A 20,152-nucleotide genomic window follows, 5' to 3' on the forward strand; every position below is an offset into this window, starting at 1 on the left:
GTAATTTAATTAAAAGTTAAACGATGGGAAGTCTTGTTAGATGTGCATTCGTCATGGGATCACAGAGGTGTGGCTGATACATTAGAAGAGCAGATCCCACACATTCAATTAGTGCACTGCAATAGATTTGGCACTACAAGCTGATGTGATAAAGACACCTTATTCTAGCTAACAAGAGCACAATGCGTGATCGTGCACAAAGAGGAAGTGATGCAAACATAATGGTTCCAGAAATACATCATTTGTGTTCTGATGAGCACCAATTAGTAATCTGATGAGCCGATCTTTGAGGCAGTCCGGAATTCAGTTTTGAGTAGACCTTCTCTGTTAAAAACAGAGTTGTATCTTTGTTATGCACCTGGGTGGCAAAATACAATTGGGTAAATTGGAAGTGGGCAGTTTTCATAAACCAAAACAGAGACCGACATTCTGACCCAGAACGCGCATTTTCAAAGGAGAATGAGTGTAGGATTGTTTTTCAGATAAACAAGAGTGTTAACTTAGCATGTTTTTTTTAAATATCTGCCAATATATTACAGTATTTTGTATGCTTTAGTAGAGTCAAAAACTTACATACAGCACCTTAACAATACCTTGAGGTCCAAGTCATCCCTATCTAGTCCTCTCAGTCTTACTTTTTTCTTCTTCTTTTTTTTTACTTTCCTCATGGAGGTATTACAAATTATTTTATTATTATTGTTATTATTATTATTATTTTATTGGTCAAAGGGCTATCCAAGTAAAATATGAATTGGAATTTTTTTCATTTTTTGGCACCAACAGTTTTCTCTTTTCCCAGCTTACATTGTTCCTGTGCATGATTTCCAGAGCCAAAACAATATGGCTGCACCCGTTAAAGAGGTACTGTTCAGCCTCATTAATTAAGACTATAATTAGAATTTGGACTCTGTTCCTCTTAATCTATTAGGGAGGCGAAGCTTTGATTCTGAAATCCATTAGTCTTTTCTCATTCATGCATACTTGCCCCTCTGAAGACACTACGTTGCTCAAGGTAATGATGACTTATAAATGGTTAGGACTTATCTGGTGTCTTATATCAAAACAGTCTTGCTTTGAAAAGAAACAAATTATTTGTTTTGAAAAGTGGGTCATTATGTAACCAGGCTCCCACAGGATCATGCATTACTCAGAGCTGAGCGAGAAACTTATTTTATGAAAGTAAGCAGCATTGTTGAAGACAACAATGTAATTTGACATAACTCTTCTGTATTTGGTGTTCATTTAGGAATTGTGACATTGGGTTCACTCTGTTCAGTATGAGAGGATTCAATGGGCGACTTACATAGACACAGTCTTGAAGAGCGAAAGGGGTGTGGACACTGGTTACAGCTCAGAATCAGAGCTGCTTATGTCTCAGTAGGGCCTCAGTTACACATTCCGCCTTTTTGAGAACAGGCGCCTTTTTCAGAAATTGGGAGCTTTTCAACTTAATGATATCATCCTCCCTCCTTTTGATCATTATCAGAGTAATGCACTGCTGCTGTGCTTTTTTACAGTAATTACAAGATATTTTCCTCCCTCTCACTAAAGGTTCACACACTCCAGTGCTTACATTCATCTTATATTTCCTGTCAACTGAATAACCAGTGACAGTACCAGTCAAAAATTAAGACACACCTACTTATTCTTCATTAATACGGTTTTCTGCATTTAGTCAGCAAAGTATTACATAATGCAAATTGAAGTATGCAGTTCTAAGATTTCATATGCATTCTAAGTTTTAAGATTCTATAATATAGATAAGATAGTTGTACACTGTAAAAAATTTCTTGTTGTTTTTACAAAAACTTTTTGGCAGCTGTGGTTGCCAGAATAATTTTGTAAAAATACAGAAAACTGTAAACACATTTACGTCAAAAACTGTTAATTTTACAATATAAAGCTGTAATTTACAAACAAGAAAATGTGAATATAAACCAGTAAATTCAACAACACACAAAATTAAATCTGTTTTTATACCTTGAAAATACTGACAACCACCATAATAATAAAGATGGTACTGTATAAGAGAAAGCCACATGAAGTATCAAAGCTCATCACAAGTAGCTTCACCACAAGCAGAAGTATATATTAACATATAGAAGGTGCACATTTATGGAAACACAAAACACCATCATGGTAACACACGTGATACTTAAATAATGCAAAAAACTTTCATTAAGCAACAGAAGATGTAACATAAAGCTCAAATGTACATAACTGATAACAAGAACTATTTAAAAACATGATTATTTAAACAAAATACTTTCAAACGTGGAGTGTCACGCAGGGAATTCTGGGAATATCAGTTTACAGTTTTAGACTGTAAATTATACATTGATTTGTTCTTTTTTTACTTCTAAAAGCTGTATAATTAACAGAATTTTACTGTAAATTTACATTAAATGCTTTGTTAGATCTTTTACAGTTTTTCCCTGTATATAGTACGGGAACTTACTGTTAACCTATTATCAGTTTTTTTCCGTAGCGTTTTTACAAAATTTTACAGTTAAAATTACACTTATTTTTTACAGTGTACGATAAATGTAAATTGTTGTTATTAATAAAAAAAAACATATATTGCACATTTAAATGGAATTTCTAAATGTATATTATTTGAAATGCACTGTTGTGTGTGTGAGGGGGTGTTTGTATATTACTTAATGTAAATCAAATTATGCGGTTCAACTGTTTGGGTAAATATATATGTTAGTGCCTTGAGCATATTATATATGTTTCTATTCTTCCTTATGTATGCTTTATATAAAGTATGCTTGTGGTGAATTATTCCGGTCACACTTTATTTTAGGGTCCAATTCTCACTATTAACTAACCATTAACTATGACTTTTGCCTCAATTAACTCCTTATTTGCTGCTTATTAATAGTTTATAAGGTAGTTGTTAAGTTTAGGGTATTGGGTAGGATTATGGATGTCATGAATTATATGCACTTTATAAGCACTAATAAACAGCCAATATGTTAATAATAGACATGCTAATAAACAACTAGTTATTAGTGGGAATTGGACCCTATACTAAAGTGTTACCATTAGTCCTAATTTTCTGTCACTTTAAATATAAAAGCATCCGCAAAATGAATAAATGTTAATGTTGTACTTGCCAAATTTCATGAAAGGTATTTATTATTCTAAGACAACTGTTGAAATATCTGATGTAGTCCTCAGGTTTTAATTACATCCCACAACAAGTTTGCTTGTTTAATCATTTTTTTTTTTGATATTGAGTCTGTAGATATAGCCCAGAAATAAAAAGTATATATTACAGATTGAGCTGTGAGCGTTACGTGTAGGTGTCGCTCTCAGCAGAGGCGTGCTTTAACGGAGACACAGTAAGTGCATGTCTCTGCTCTCTGTCTCTCTGATGATGGCCTTCTCTCTTGCTGTCCCATAAGAAGCCCCCACAGGAAATGAGCATTGGGTGGGGGGCAGAAAAAAAGCCCCATGACTAACATTTAATCAAGCTGCTGTTATGAAGAAAAACACACGGAAATGACATTGCACTTTGCTGTATGCACAGTTCCAAGCAAATGGAAATGAAATGGACCTTTTTTCTGAAAACCAAAAGACATTGCACTTGTCTGCCTGATGGTTGTTGTTTAGTTGCTCAGCATTTTTTCATACTGACTAGAGAAAACATTGAAACGGAGACCTTAGGGTTGATTGTGCTTTTGGTTTGAACGTCGGCCAAGTGTAATTCCTGTGTTTGTCTTTGGAGGTTACACATCGTGCGGGTAAATGACCCATAATTGTTAGAGAATATTTCACATGGTTGTGTGAAGGAACTTGCTAACAATGTGGGCCGGCAGATGGTAGAAAGACATCTTTGTAAAGCTCTGACATTCACATGAAACCAGAGACCTGCAATATATATAGGATGCGGGTGTGAGGTCAGTCAGGTGCAGACTTGATGGATTAGCCTGTTCGTTCTCATGTGATGACATCATCCACACGCAAACTTTTCAGTATTTGTTGTTGATGTTCTGCAGACTGATGCTGGGTTCCTCTGATTGCGCTTTTTTTGGATCATTGCAGCATGTGCTAACATTTAACATTCACATTTTAAATGTATCCATTTGCACTAGATGCAGCCGGAGAAAGTTCTGAATTAAAGTAGCTGTAGTTCAGTTTCGAACTAGGAATGGCAACGTACAGCAGATGTAAACATATCAATGACACCCCACCAAAGTTTTTAGATTTCTTCTCCGAAATGGCACTTTAATTGCCTTTGATAGCAGTGAATGGCTGCACTCAGTTGTAATGACTTTAGCCATTCCTTCTTAAAGAGCTCAAGTCACACTACATTTGTTAAACTGAATTGCTTTCCTCATCCTGGGACACACAAAGACAGCTTTGCTTGCCATTGTACACCAGCAGAACCAACAGGCTCATCGATTTCAAAATTGATGTTTTATTTTTGTAAATGTGTGGGATAATTACCAGAGTCTTATTAGAACTTTCCCAGAGGGTCGGGAACACTTAACGTTGCGTGCTATGAGATGCTACGTCTGCAGCTGGGAAATGGCATGGCGTCCGATCGACTGATGGCTGTTGGGGATTGGTCGATTAGAGCACAATCCCATGATGCTTTCCGCCCATATGTGTGTCTCAGCAGGAAACGGCTTCGTTAACCCGAGGGGCTCGCCGGGGCTTCTGGGTACATCCAGCGGGAACGGGCTTGGTAAAGTCATGCCTGCGAAGTCATCGCCACCACAGGGGGTCAACATGGGCATCGGTAGCCGCAAGCCAGACTTAAGAGTCGTCATCCCCCCATCCAGCAAGGGCATGATGCCACCCCTGGTGAGTATAAAAGAATTGATTCTTAATGCACACATCCACACATCTATTGTTGCTTGAAAAAAATAGTGTTGATTCGCACATGCAACAGTTTGAAAAGAGTGAAATTATGGACCAGTTCACTGACAGTGAAATGAAACTAAAACAGTGCCAGTTTCACAGCAAGCAGAGCAGTGGAGAAATATACCAGAAATCCAGGTACCCTCACTCCTTTTATTATTCATCTAAGAATTAGAGGGCCTCACAGATGATTATAATTAAGGTGCAGAGAACTCTGGCCACATTCAGCACCTGAGGCTACACCCACCTGTCAGCCTCATTAATCACTAAAATATAAAATGGGAAACCGAAAAAAAGGATATTATTATGTTTAAAAACGGTCAATAATTGGTTCATTTCAACTGAAGAAGCTGCTTGGGTTTATTTCTATTGCATGGCACATGTATAGAATCTTGTTTGGAAAATAGCGCTGAGGTTACGTAGGACTCTCTCAGCTCAGCGTAAATATACATATGCATGGGAGTATATGGAATACCACGCACTTATCTGGAAGCGGTACAATTTCTTACCCATCATGAATCAAAACAAATCCCACATGCCAAGCTCGTGGCATCTGAAGTCATCAGTAGTAAGAAGCCCAGAGGATTATTCATTTGTGTATATTTTTGGCGAGTGTCCTTTTGTGTGTGTGTGTGCGCGTGTGTGTGTGTGAATGAACTGCCTAAGACAGACAGACTAAGGCGGGGCCTGTGAGTGTGCCTGCAGACAGGCTGTCATTAGAACATAATGGCATTAAATTAATCACATCGCAGTGTGACAGAGTGGGGATGAAGGCTTAATCAGAAGCCCAGAGTGTGAGCCAGATAATATCTTGTCGCCCTTGTCGTGTCTCCCCACTGTTATTGATTGAGTGCTGGTATAAAGACAGTGCTCTCAACGTCCTCAATACTGTACAGCTCCACACTGTCAGCTGGCTTTGAACAAAGGGATATATGCACATGAAGAGATAAAAATAAACATCTAAAATTCTCATTAGGGCCAAAAGTATTGTACAGAACTTTCAATGAGAATGAAAATGCACAAAGAGAGACTCTTTGGATTACAGTATTGACTAGCACCTGCCACTATTGTATTGTGCAACAAAAAACAAAAACGGAGATTTGGAGTTGAAACTGAAAAGAAAAAAATATATATATATTATTATATATAAATAAATATTATTTAAAATGTTTTGTTAAATTACAAATGAATAGTTTTACTTATATATATATATAAAAAAATATATATATATATTTATATATATATATATATATATATATATAAATTCTTAAATTCTCATAAGTTAACAGCTACAATTTCTACCTCTCATTTAGCCGAGTGTTTACCGTTCCCCTCTTGTAAATAATCAATTAAGTCAAGTGTACAGCTCTGCCGATGGATGCAAAATGATTTATCGGACAAACAAACTCATGTATGGATGAGTGTCTGAGGTCAAAGGTTAAGAACATCCTAGCTGTGAAGTCAAGCTCAATGATTTTTTTCCAAGGACTTAAAAAAACACTTTTATTCTCCCTTTGTTCAGCATTTTGCACTGGAAGTCATCTTACATTTACCTAACTGCTGTGTCGGTCAAACTACATGGCCATGAGGAATGTAAACGTTGCGTATTTAGTGCCAACAAATTTGACTTTTCATTTGAATTTGACTCCGGATTTGAATTTCCAGTTTTATTGCAAGTAACCTGAGGCAGCGTTCAGTTCACGCTTCAGTCTCTGAATTTGAATAAGTTAGTTTAAAGGCACATCCTGGTGAGAACGGTGGGTTGACCCTGCTCAGCTTTAGGTGTGCCACCTGGTTCTATACTGACAACATCATCTGCTCTTTTCTGTTGGAAGCAGTCGGAGGAGGAAGAGATGGAGTTGGTGAGTTTCACTGAATGCCTTGGGAAGGCTGATAAGCTTTCAGTTTGGTTTTAAAATCACACTTTTTAACTAGCAAAGCCACACTCAGCTTAGAGAAATGCCTCCACAGCTTGAGATGAAGATCGACTAAACCCAACATTAACTGGATGAACTTATGAGTGTTGTGTGGATGTCTGGTCTGCGTTGTGTGTGACTCACACTGCATGTTCTGAGCCTTTTTAAGGTAGTTTAAAAGACCCGCAGTATGTTCAGAAATGTATGTGTATGTGTTTGTGCTAAAGGAAGAATGTGGTGGGTGTATTTGAAGTAAGGAGAATGATGAATCCATAAAATCCCCAGATGCAATCATTAGTTATTATTTAATATTTCCCTACGATTTCACCAATAAACCAAGTATTAGTTTTAATACTGAAACAACATAAAAGCATCGGTCAAAGCAGAATGTTAAGAAACAGAGTCCGCATAAAACGTGTAATTACAGTCAACATATTTGAGCATTAGCAAAAAATTCTTATTCTATTTTGTTTCTGGATTTTTGGCCTTGGCTCTGATTACTTATGATGATGTCTGTAAAATGGAATCGAGTCCAAAATGATGTCATCAGTTGAGGAGAATTTTTTGAGAGCGAGGGAGACCCTCTCAAACTCAGCTAATATAAAACTGAGCAAAATTGCTCTGATTTGAATATGCATTTCCAAGTATTTTTTTCTGTAAGTGTGTGTGTGTGTGTGTGTGTATGAGTGTACCTGGTATTTCCTATGTTGGGGACCAAATGTATGTGTGCATGCACATGTGTGTGTACACTGCACGTACACAAGGTTGTAATTTCACTGCATGCTGAATGGTACTTGGATGAGACGTTTTCAGATCCTGTAAAAAAAACTAAGATCTCTAATGTTGATCTAATCGGTAATGTTAATACATTATATATAGGATATTCCTATATATCCATGTGCTTAAGTCAGGTTATTGCATATTCCTTAGCACAAATTTCCAATGACCTTACAGACAATATATAGTTGTGCCACGTTTTTTCTTGTATCATCCAGGGGCTTCTGAATTAAAGCTGTTTAACTGACAGCAACCTGCAAAACAATTTGATTTCTAACTAGAATGAATCTGCAGCGCCTCTTTTTGGCGCAGAGTGGTATTACCACATCATTTCCACCAAATCACACTATTCTGATGACAGTGATTTACATGGTTTGTTTAGAGTATGCATGTATGTCCATGGTGGGATCTCATTAATTGCTGCATTTGGCTCTTTGTACAGAACACCCACAGGATAAGCAGTGCCCAGTCAACCCAGCCTCTGGCCACACCGGTGGTCTCCATCACCACCCCGAGTCTGCCACCACAAGGCCTGGTCTACTCAGGCATGCCCACTGCCTACAACTCTGGTGAGTATAAAAAGTAATTCTTTGCTCTGTAATGTATGCATTCATTCAGGATTTAATTTAACTTCATTCTTCTCTGAGTGAGTGGCTTAATAAAAAAGAGGAAGGCCCTACAATTGATGACAACTTCCAGCTTTGAGCTCAATGCATGATAAAAAATACTTGAAATGCTCGACTGTGAGTGCATAGGTGTTTGAGTGTTGTTGATTGTTGTTGTGTTGTTTTGCTCTAGAATACTCCCTGAGCAGTGCCGAGCTCTCCTCTCTGCAAGGCTTTGGCTCTCCAGGGCTCTCTATAGGCTCAATGTCGGCATGGCAACAGCATCAACTGGGCCAGGCAGCCCTCAGCTCGCTGGTGTGAGTAACATAGATGTGCACAGCCACACACACACACAGGTTTGCAGAACACTAACTAATGTGCCCAGGCATGGGGTCAGATACATTCTTAGTTGCATATGCTTTTTTTTTCTCTATAGAGACTGTAATGGAAGGATGGATTGATGTCCATGCCGTATTACACTCTAAAAAGAAAAAGAAAAGAATATACAATCATATTTTGCTTAAAACATAAATATTCTTATTATATAATATTAGAAACAAACCAATGGCATGAGGTTAGGGTGGGACTGTTTAGAATGATTTTTGTTACATTTATGCCACTTTAATAATAACTTATGTCACTGTGCGTGTCAAGTAAATGTATCTTATTTTAAATACATAAAGGGATCATTTAATTTAATTAAAATTATAAGAAAAAAATATAAGAAATATTTATGTCATGTTAGTATTTATACAGATTCGAATAGATAGATGGACATGTAGTGAATCGATTTTTTTATAATAATATAATTGTAGATAGTAGATAGATAGGAAGATAGATAGATAGATAGTTAGTTAACAAAACCACTGAGCTATAGATGGATATATATTTATGTAAGTACACATCTGTTATAGTGCATGAAAAAACACACACACACACACACACACACACACACACAAAAAAAAAAAAAAAGAAAAAAAAAAAAAAAATATATATATATATATATATATATATATATATATATATATATATATATATATATATATATATATATATATATAATTTTTCCAGAGCCTGTGAATGAAAGCTTTTATTTAAATGCAGTGGTTGTGCCATCAAAACATTAGTGAACTGTTTCCGTCACATTCTGCCAGGCATGCTCTAATTAGATACCACCCTCTAAATTGATTCAGGTGATGTTATTGCAGCAAGCGCCACTGAGTAAACAGATGGAGGGTGGGTTTTATTATTTAGCTATCTGGATCTCTGTGTTAGCATCACATAGTAACTGCTGAGTTCAGGAATTTCTGCAGTCCACATACAGTTTGTGCACTCTTGAATTTGTAATTTTCTCTCTTTGTTCAGAGGTGGGGGCCACTTACCTCAGGGCTCAAATCTCTCCATCAACACAAGCCAGAATGTCAACATTAAATCCGAGCCCATCTCTCCTCCCCGCGATCGCATGACCCCGTCTGGTTTCCCACCCCAGCAGCAGCAGCAGCAGCAGCAGCCTCCCTCCGGCCGTCCAGACATGGGCCGTTCACCTGTCGACAGCCTCAGCTCCTCCTGCTCCTCGTACGACGGAAGCGACCGAGAGGATCACCGGCACGATTTCCACTCCCCACTCGGCCTGGGTCGGCCCCCCGCCTCCGGGGCCAAAGAGAGGGAGAGCCCCACAGTCAAGCGCATGCGCATGGACGCCTGGGTGACATAGAGCTGTCCAGAGCCTGACAGCCAGTCAGTCAGTCACACGCAGGGCTGGGCGGGGGGAAAGGGAGAGAGGAGTGACAGCAGGGAGGGTCATTATTGTTATTATTCTATTGTTATAATTTAACGTCATTTCACTTTTTTTTTGTAAGTAGGTGGATTGGGAAGGAAATCGAAAATGTCCTGACATATCGAAATTAAGCAGATGAGTGGAGAGAGAGGGAAATTCACCAATGAATGGTGTACTAAAAAAAAAAAAAAAACAAGAAAAAAAAAATGGTGTTATCAGGTACTTGATGCAAATTGCATTGTGCAAGAGTCCAATGTATGAGGAATTTTTTTTGCCATCACTGGTGCAGTTTGACACTTGTAGCTGTTTTCGCTGTTGAATTTTGCAAACAATCACAGAAAGTTTAGGGGCGGCTTTCTTTCTGAAGGCTCCTGCCTGCTGGGCTCATGTATTAAACAATCTGTATCTGCACTCGCCCTTATATGAAGTATGTCACTTATTAATTTATTTGAAGGTATTTGATGATAAATTCGGATCAGTTTTACGACGGAGGGTTTGTATCTAAAATGAGATCACATTTCACCTCAGTTCAGACATTAAGTGAAAGAAATGAAAATGTCTCTAAATTAATAATAGTCGCTGATTAAATTTTCAGTCCTTTTATTTGCGTTTTTAACAAATTGGAAAAGAAGAGGTAGCCCAGTCGACTTCGAGATGATAGCAAGTCATTGTACATTCATGCAGCTCCAACAACTCAATGGTAACGCAAGCCAAAGCCTCTATGTAATTTTGTCGTACTGTAGGTTGGGAATTTTCAGCATTTCTCTCTCGATGTTTGTTTCATATTAGTTCTGTCATAGTGTGCATTGTTACAAGCATTGGAAAACGATTAACATGCAAAGCAGATCTTGAAACGATATCTAAAGCCATGAACACTCGCTGTTCTGTTTGTAAATTAAAGATTTGAGCCAAACCTTTTTTTCTTTTGTTAATGTACATAGCGACTTTAATATATATCACCTTTGGTGTGAGTACGTATGTATTGTACCTTCACCAGATTCAAGAAAAAAAGTATATTTTTGTGGATTACTGCCAAGTTTACAAGGCAAGATCCTTATTAAGTAGAGTATTCACTGGTTAATATTTACTATTTTGTTATTAACTATACTGTACTTTCTTCAAATCTGACTATTATTGGTAATAATCAAAGTGTTTTTTTGTTTAGTTTTTTTCCTTTCCATGAAGGTCGTTTTTTGGGTCGTTTACCCTTTAATGGTGGTGAATGTCTGTCCATAAGAAATTGTAACAATAGAGCTGTATGATTCGAGCTCAGCTGTCTTTATTTTGTTTTGTAATGATACTTGTCATGCTAAGAAAAAACTATGATTGCATTTCTTACAACTGTTTTGTGAGGGATTATCCTGCAGCTGCTGAATACACTGCCTACTTTAACCCATCACAGCTTAGATGCACTATTCATTGAAATCCAGTAAAAAGACATTTCTCTTTACAGTCATTACCCGTTTGTCAAAAATTCATTTCAACCAGATCCCTCATATATTGTAAATACCATAACTTTAGGTAACCCTAATACACACATGCATATATGTACAGAATACCTTTCCAGTTATTTTGTGAATTGGCTCATCTCCAGATTTCCTAATGTAAAGTAGACACCTAAAGGAGGCATCAATCGCAGTGTTCTGTATTGCTGGACAAGAGTGGGTGCTGTAGCTCTCTCCGCTCTCGCGTTTTGCTCTGTGTGTGCATTTCTCTTCATGTGTGGCTGTTTGTTTGCGTGGCACAAACGTCTGGTAGCAGTGGCCTCCGGCTTGCATCACACCTCACTGCCCCTCAGGTGGCAAAGTGTCAGGGGATTCAGCAGCTAAAGATGGAAATACTAGACAATGCAAACTGACTTGGACTTGATCTCTCTTACTGGATTGCACAAAAAGTTTGTATGTTCAAGTTTGCTATTGGACGCTTTCCTCTTTAGATTTGTTATGTATTGTTAATGAGCACCACAGCAACTGGCAATAAGCTGATATTAATCTATGCAGTCCCCAACCCATACACAGCCAGGAACACAAAGCATTCACATTAAAAGTGGAATTTTTAAAGGGATAGTTCACACAAATATGAGAATTCTGTCATTTACACACCTTTGAGTTCCAAACCCGAATTTCTTTCATCTACTGAACACAAAAGACATTTTGAAGAATGCATGTATCCAAACAGTTAAAGGTAACCATTGACTTCCATTCTATTTATTTTCCATACTATGGAAGTCAGTGGGGACTATTAACTGTTTGGTTACCCACATTCTTCAACATATTTTAAGTGCAACAGAAGAAAGAAATTAATACACAAATAACTTAAGGCTAAGTGTGAACTATCTCTTTAATGATTAAAAATTATAATAAATTGAGAGGAAAAAATAAAAATAAATCATGCATATTATACTATCACATGTCCATTAATTACACAATGTTGCCTAGTTCATAAATAAAGTCCTCTTTATTGAGCAGGTGAGAAAATGACTGTTAACCCTTTGTCCTTAAGTGCTTGCATATTAAAGTGATAGTTCACCCCAAAATGAAAATTCTGTCAATATTTACTGTATTTTCTGGACTATAAGTCACACTTATTTATCTAAATTAATTTGACATGAACTGGTTCTTGTTTCTAAATAAATGCGACTTAAATATGTTTTTTTTCCTCATCATGACGTATTTTTGGACTGATGCGACTTATACTCAGGTGCGACTTATAGTCCAAAAAATACTGTACTCAGTCGTTCCAAACTTGTTTGACTTTATTTAAATTTTGGAACAGAATAGAAACAACATTGGACCACATTGATGTTCGCTAAATAAAACATTAATACTGGTTTTAAACAAAATGAGGATGACCTAATACCCATTTTTAGGTGAACTATTATTTTACAGTTATGTATAAAGGCACACTGACTACATAAGAAAACCACAAGAACCATGCAAACACTGCTTTAGGTATAGCTTTAGATATAATCTCAGATGTACAAGCTTTGTTGTCTCAGCTGAACTGAAACACCCATTAGAAAGTTTCACGAGGTCTTTCAAAATCATTTAAAGTTGATTGCAATCAAAGCTCTTCAGGGTAGACAAGCAATAATGCAAGCCCAGTGTCATGAAAGCACTGTGGACTAAAAACATGCAGGATTTCCAAACTGCAATGAATGCACACACAAACGCTCAACATTAGTGCTTGATTAGGAATCAGGGAGTTTCTCTGCTACATGCACAATTAGAGCCTTATTCCAAAGAGTTGCTGGTGTTCCGAATCAAATATGATATCACTCATCACATTTTGACTTCATCGAAACAAAATCACCCTCACATCAGGGCTCCCATGAATGCACATGAGAAATACATAAAAGATCTGAAGAGAGGAGGCTGTTCCTTTGGTGCGGTGTGCTGTGCCACAAACTGTTGAATGTGAAAGGAAGGGATAAAAAGGAAACAATTGTTTGTTGTGTACTTTCTTCACTTTCCTGCGCAAGAGTACACTGCTTTGCTTTATGGCTTTTTCTAAATCAGAATTATGTATTTGGTAATTGTTTGTAGTTACTAGTTCACTTCAAGAAGCTGTTTGCGGTTTGGATGCTCAAACCGTTTGGCGGCACAAGCTGGACTTTGTTGCCATAACTGAAACAAAGAAGAAGAAAAAAGACAACAACAACAAAAAAAAGAGTAAAACATGAGAGAGAACTTTAAGATAATCTGCATTATATTTCCCTTGAATGTGTTGTTTTATCTTCATTATACAATAAATATTCTAGTGAACTTTTTATTGAATGACTAAGATATTATGCTAGAGATTGTTGTACAAATTTGTATTATGCATTCACTAAAGTAAAGATATTGGCTTTTATTGTGTAACATAGGTTCTCTCGCTTATTCTGTGCAAACTGAAGTGAACGGTTCTCTGAATCTGAGTAGACTTTGTCCACATGTGAAGTCCCAAACAATAGAATCTGTCCGCTTGATTAAAAACCTCATTGTACCCTCAAATACTCACTCTATGTGCCTTCATACTGCATTTCTGAGAAACACACTAGTCAGTGCACATGGAACTTCAGAATGTGCAGTAGATGTGGATTTTAATTTAATGGTTTATCTATCTATCTATCTATCTATCTATCTATCTATCTATCTATCTATCTATCTATCTATCTATCTATCTATCTATCTATCTATCTATCTATCTATCTATCTATCTATCTATCTATCCACTCTAGGAATACATTTACGGTTGCCCTGTTACATGAAAATACCAGTTTATGGACAAAGACAAATTATTTTGCATACTAAATACAAATTTTATATTATTATAACAAAACAGATTCACTGCTTGTTTTTAAGAAAGAAAAAAAAAGATTATTAATAAAACACCCAAGAAAGAAATAAGAAAAAGAAATAAAGAAAAGAGAGAGAAAAAAGAAAAATGCTAAACATATAAGATGTGTATTTTGTTGATTATTATTATTTTTATTATTATTATTATTTTTATTTTTTTTTTGGTTTAGCAGTTAATTTTGATTCAATAATAAGTAGTTCCGCTGCCCAATTTCGACCCCCTCCCGAATTATTACCCCCCCCCCCCTGTTTAAATCGCTACCTGATTGCCTAATCCTAACCCAACCCCTAATCCTAACCCCTCTCCCACACCTACTCCTAAACCTACCAATACTAGGGGGGTAATAATTCGGCAGGGGGTCGAAATTGGGCACAACACCGGTTATAGCGTCATTGATCCCACAAATATGCAATATGAAAAGCGTCCAGCAGGTGGCACTCAGTTTGCACTCAGCCCAAACAAATGAGTGGACAGTATCTGCACCATGCAAACGCTGCGTTTGTATTTAAAATACTTACTGGAAGGAGTTACTTTACTTACTTGTATTTTAAGTCAAAGCCATATCCAACCATACTATATATCAATTTAAGGGTGTTCACTTACATTTCAAAGTATCTAGAAAGACTGTAAACACAAAGCATTCAACGCTACTGTGCATTCGAACTACCGAAACTCCGGTAACCATTTGAAAGCATCATCATCACCCCACCCTAGTACAGAGATAAACCGGTCCAAGCAGAAAGCTCTCCACAGACATCACGACTGCCACTTTCAGTTGGATGTGAAAGCTCTCTGGCTGCTGTTGTCATTCATGTCTTCTAAAGGAAAACACGTCCACTGATTTATCCAGAAAAAGGTAAGTGACTGAACTCTCTTGCTGTCAAATACTTTAATAGTAGGCTAACATAGTTCCTGCCTAAATATTTCAATTACAAATGTTGTTACAACTGTAAATCCAATCTAAATTACTGATCTACTTGAGTGTGCAATCTTTTCAAACTGTTACGCTCATTGATAGTAGCAAAGGCTAGTAGCCTAGTAAAGTAATTGCTTTATTTGCTGTAAGTTTGTATATGGGTTAATATAAACTCTGTTAAAGAGAAATGTCCCAATCCTTTGAGCTGCCGAGCATCATCACTCCAACAAAAATGCATAAAAACCTGTCCAACACACCTCCTTAAATAATATACACACCAGCCCTCTTGAACAGTTTAATTAGTAGTAACAAAGTCATACGTGTTGTGTCTGTATACATATATTAAATCTGAATACATTCATATTCCATGCACATCATGACTTCTATTTGTTTTGTCCATTTTACTGACTAAAATAAGATTACACTTCTGCTGCTGCTGAATTTATTTCAAGCAATGCTCTTACTTCCTGAGGAGATGATGTAATGGATAAGTTTATAAATCAAACTTGCTTTAATAAAAACATGTCCTCCATCTCTTGATTTGATCATTTTTTTTTTTTTATCAAAAGTTAATAAATGTTTACTTTATTTTGGAATATTAAATAAAGTAGTAGAAACTACTCAAGCACATTTCTGACTCAAGGAAAAACGGAACTCAGTATGCAAACCATATCTAAAATAAACTTCTGTGTGTGATGATCTACACACCGAAAGCATGACGTAGTTGTCACCGTTGTCATGTTCACACTTATAAAAACAAATAAGTCTTAATTTGTTTTTTATCGTACATTTCATTTCTTTTTTCAGTTCTGTGGAAAACAAAGTTTAGCAATGTGACCATTTTTTTGAGAAACTTAACAGTTCTACCACAAATAGTGCCTCGTGGTCCGTGATGTGACAATGTAATCAGCACATTTTCTGCATACTTTGCAGATGATACATGGGACATTGTGCTCTACATGCACTGTTTCATGTAAAAGTGTAAACTCTTGACATCATCCGTGTTTCATGTAAAAAGCATCACATACAGCAGAGATGACAAGTCCTGCTCCTGGAGGGCAATTAAACTGCAGAATTAAGCTACAATCCCATTAAAACACACCAGAACCAGATCTTCAAGGTGTTCAGGTTTTCCAGAACTAACTCAACTTGTGTTGGGGCAAGATAAAGCCAAACTGCAGGACGTTGGCCCTCCAGGAGCAAAAAAAAAAAAAAAGAACACCCATTACATACTGTACAACATCTGGTTGAATGCTAAAAAGCCAAAAATGAATAGATCCTTCAGAAATCATGATTGATGTTGATAAGGTGATCAAAAACATTTCTCATCATAATCTATGTTGAAAAAAGTTGTGCTGCTTATTTAATTTTGGAAAACAAGATACCTTTTGTGTGTTAATGAATACCAAGTTCAAAAGAACTTAGGAACATAGGAATCGTTTGTAGCATTATAATTGTCTTTAGTGTCATTTTTTTAATCAATTTAATATTTTTGTTGAATAATAATATTAATGTCTTTAAAAAAATCAGTATGGTATCATTGATACTGGACTTCAGTCATAAAAAAGATGCCTTTTAAACAAATATGTATTTAAAAACAAAATACTGTCTTAATGTTGTTCGTACAATAATTTGAAGATCGAATGTGAAATTATTGCAGCATAAAAGTATATTGAAAAATTTAATGTTAGGTGCAATTGATCAAGATTCATTTCAGAAAAATGTGTGATTAATTAGTACATTTTTGTCTAATCAATTGACAGCACATATACAAATCTATGAAATCAGTCCTGAAACAATCCAGAAAAGTAATGGGTTGAAAGCCACGTCTCATGAGTTATATATTTCACATTTGTAGACGATTTTTCTGAGACTATGTCTTGTCCCACCCCACCTTCCCCTCTGATTCTCATAACGTACCTTCCCAAACTAAAATAGTAACCATTGCTGAATAATTTGGTCTACATTCACATGAAAAATTAGTTCCTGCAAAAAAAAAATTCTGAGACTATGTAGTAGTTTTTTTATCCTCTGGTTGGCCATACAATCAATAGAAAGGTTCTCATGGTACCAAAATATCAGTATTCAGTACCAGTACCAGTTCTCTCTACCAGTTTCGGTACCAAAGCAAAACACAAAAACAAGCTAATTAAAACATTTGACTATACATTAATTTAATCCAAACTGTGTACATATTTCATTCTAAAGGGCTTTTCAATTTTAAAGCCAAGGATAACAGCTAAGATAGTAAAAAAACAAACAAAAAAACTAAACCGGAACTGCTTTTCTGACTATGACACAAACAGTGTTAACCATTTGTACATTCTCTAACACGCATATTTTAGATTCACAAATCATTTTAAAGCCTCTGGCGTGTAAAAATAGCAAATAACAACATTTTCTCACTCTAATATAAGTTATAGGAGCATTACTGTAAATAGTTAATAAAGAAACTTAATTCGAATGCTCATTATATTAGTCATTTAGTCATTTATCAGACGCTTTTATCCAGAGTTATTTTGATTGTTTAAACTATTTTGTCATTTTTTTCCTATCAAACTATCTTGGCTCGTCTTCTGTCTGACCGTTGTTTTTCATTTCAGCTGAAGTGTAGCCTCATCTGCAATCACGATGGAGCAAAAGAAGAAAGTCTGGCCCATGTTAAATCTGAAGATCGGAAAGAAGGCTTTGTGGAAGAAGAAGAAAAAGACCCCTCTGAAACACAGAAGGAGTATGTCGGTACCGGACATCAGGATTCATCCCAGTGCGTTGATGGCTTTGCAGAATGATTCCAGAACACCAGGTCAAGACTCCGAGGGTTCATGTGACTTGGATGAAACAGCAAGTCAAACCTCCGTTACTGCCTTATCTGAGCAGTTAAGTGTTTCAGACATGCCATACTCCTGCAGCCCCGCGCCATCAGAGAGAACGATTCCTGTTGACTTTGATGTTTCAGTAGAAACTCATAAGCAGCGAAGTGCTTCAACGTGGTACATAGATGATTTAGATGCAGTGACTGGACCTGTACATTCACATACAGAACGACAGATGCCTGCAGAAAGAAAATCACCCGATCAGAGACCAAAGGACCGCTCAGATAAAGTGACTGCAGCTCTTAGTAGAGCCAGTGCAGGACGACAGACGCCTCCTGCTCGAGCTTCAGACGAAATGTCTACACTGACCATCACAGAGTCAGTCAGCACTACTCCACCTGAAGAGAAAGACTGCTTTTCATGTCCTACTGAGCACGAGCCGTTCTATCCACTGGAAATGTTCATTACAGGGTCAGCTGAGGACATGGCAAGTCATCACAGGGTTTATGTATTATCACATAAATATGCGCTACTATTCAAAAGTTTGGGCTCAGCAGTATTTATTTATTTTGAAATACCTTTATACTATTACAAAATATTTTTTAATTTCAAATGAATTCTGTCTTCTTGGAGAAAAAGAAAAAAAAAACTTTAATTGGCCGTTGTAGGTTTTATTTGTAATATTTTATTATTCATTTGCCTTCAGCATTCATGTTGTTTTGAGGTGCTATACAAGTAAAATGCCACCGAACTTGACCTTGACCAAATCGATCAGACATAAAAGACTTCTTTCAAGAACATGAATACATCTAACTGAGCCCAAACTTTTAGTATGAATGAAAAAAAAATACCTGATACTCTAGTGGTGTGCTTTTTGAATGGAAATGGTGCCAGGAGGAAGTTATGTTATGTGCGGTAATAATTTCTTCTGTAAGTTTCTGTGCAGATCTGGAAAATCTGGTTAGTTGGTAATGCATGATTGATGACATACATTACGCATAACTGTTCTGGCCTGAATTTGAGGATAGCAGATTTAAAGTAATGCAACACTTTCTCATTCGATACATCTTAATCTCTTCTTCAGGACTTTCTCAATGAAACAAGTGATTTTGATACGCTTCCAGAACATGAACAAAATGTGAGTATTTTAATAAGAAAAAAGTGCTGCCTTGAGGACAGAAGGAAAAATGATAAAAGTGCTAATAATTATTAGCGTCCAACATTAACAATAAAGTGTTTATAATAAAGTGTTTTGCTCTCTACTTTCCAGATCCCAGCAGGATTAAATGACGGTCAAAATCAAGGTGCTTCAGCACAGCAGAAGGTCCAGTATCTCCTCACCATCAACCTAAAGGAAGGCAGAAACCTGGTTATCAGAGACCGCTCAGGTATTGACCTCTGACTAATACTAATGATTCAACTAGAATGATGCTGGATGGTTTGGTTTGGTTTACTCTAGGCATTGCATTGCCTTTATTTGTCCAATTCATGGCTACATTATTTTATTTAAAAATGAATGAGTATTGCTATTAGGAGATCATAACATCTTATTCAGCACTATGCATGATTTAAAAATTGTAATTTAGGAATCTTTATATAGTTTGGGCTTGAAACTGTTTAAGCCATGTCAACATCAACATTTCAACATCATGTCAACATCAAGCTTGACTTTTAACTGGCTCTTATAAAAAAATTAAATCTCTTTTTTACATTCAGCTTGAAGTTGTTCTCCTAAAAGTTGCTGATGGTCTGTTTAGTTTTGAAAGTGTATCATGATGGAATCTTGGCTCTGGGAGCATACACAGAACAGCGACAGGCTGCCATGCCCTTTGTTGATTAGGTTTTCCCTTATTTTCCATCTTTCTAAGAACCATTGAGTTCTTGATACAAATCCTAAATGTCTTGTTGAACTGCTTTTAGTATAGACCAATCAAGGTTTAGTATGTGGCACTGAATCATATTATTTCTTGTGGATCAGTCTGGTTCGGGAAGATTTGATAACATCACTGCCTTTATTGGCTTTCTTCATTTCCTTTCTGAGAAAGGTTTGTTAAGCTTTTTTTTTACAAGCTTAACAAAAAATACTATTTTGTCCACAGTGCTTGTGCATATGCATGACAGTTGACTCAGGATCT

At 36.5% G+C, this 20,152-nt stretch overlaps 2 protein-coding genes across 20 annotated transcripts in view; both read left to right on the forward strand.

The window, feature by feature from the left end:
- Positions 1 to 13,942, forward strand: part of LOC127933906 (myocyte-specific enhancer factor 2A-like) — an 86,246-nt gene extending 72,304 nt beyond the window's left edge. For 8 of the 19 annotated variants that reach the window (XM_052531015.1, XM_052531019.1, XM_052531016.1 and 5 more), the window contains 5 exons: positions 4,631 to 4,818; positions 6,711 to 6,737; positions 8,011 to 8,137; positions 8,367 to 8,490; positions 9,539 to 13,942. In XM_052531015.1, coding sequence (XP_052386975.1) covers positions 4,631 to 4,818; positions 6,711 to 6,737; positions 8,011 to 8,137; positions 8,367 to 8,490; positions 9,539 to 9,887 — 815 coding nt within the window. In that variant the 3' untranslated portion in view covers positions 9,888 to 13,942. The remainder of the gene's footprint in view (positions 1 to 4,630; positions 4,819 to 6,710; positions 6,738 to 8,010; positions 8,138 to 8,366; positions 8,491 to 9,538) is intronic. The other 11 variants (XM_052531021.1, XM_052531030.1, XM_052531027.1 and 8 more) reach the window with 5 other exon arrangements.
- Positions 13,943 to 14,655: 713 nt separating this feature from the next.
- The window catches only part of LOC127933905 (multiple C2 and transmembrane domain-containing protein 2), a 42,718-nt gene continuing 37,221 nt past the window's right edge, over positions 14,656 to 20,152 (forward strand). The window contains exons 1-4 of the mRNA XM_052531013.1: positions 14,656 to 15,144; positions 17,808 to 18,504; positions 19,102 to 19,155; positions 19,288 to 19,405. Coding sequence (XP_052386973.1) covers positions 17,836 to 18,504; positions 19,102 to 19,155; positions 19,288 to 19,405 — 841 coding nt within the window. The 5' untranslated portion in view covers positions 14,656 to 15,144; positions 17,808 to 17,835. The remainder of the gene's footprint in view (positions 15,145 to 17,807; positions 18,505 to 19,101; positions 19,156 to 19,287; positions 19,406 to 20,152) is intronic.

The sequence above is a fragment of the Carassius gibelio genome, chromosome A18 (assembly GCF_023724105.1).
Source record: "Carassius gibelio isolate Cgi1373 ecotype wild population from Czech Republic chromosome A18, carGib1.2-hapl.c, whole genome shotgun sequence".
Lineage (NCBI taxonomy): Eukaryota > Metazoa > Chordata > Actinopteri > Cypriniformes > Cyprinidae > Carassius > Carassius gibelio.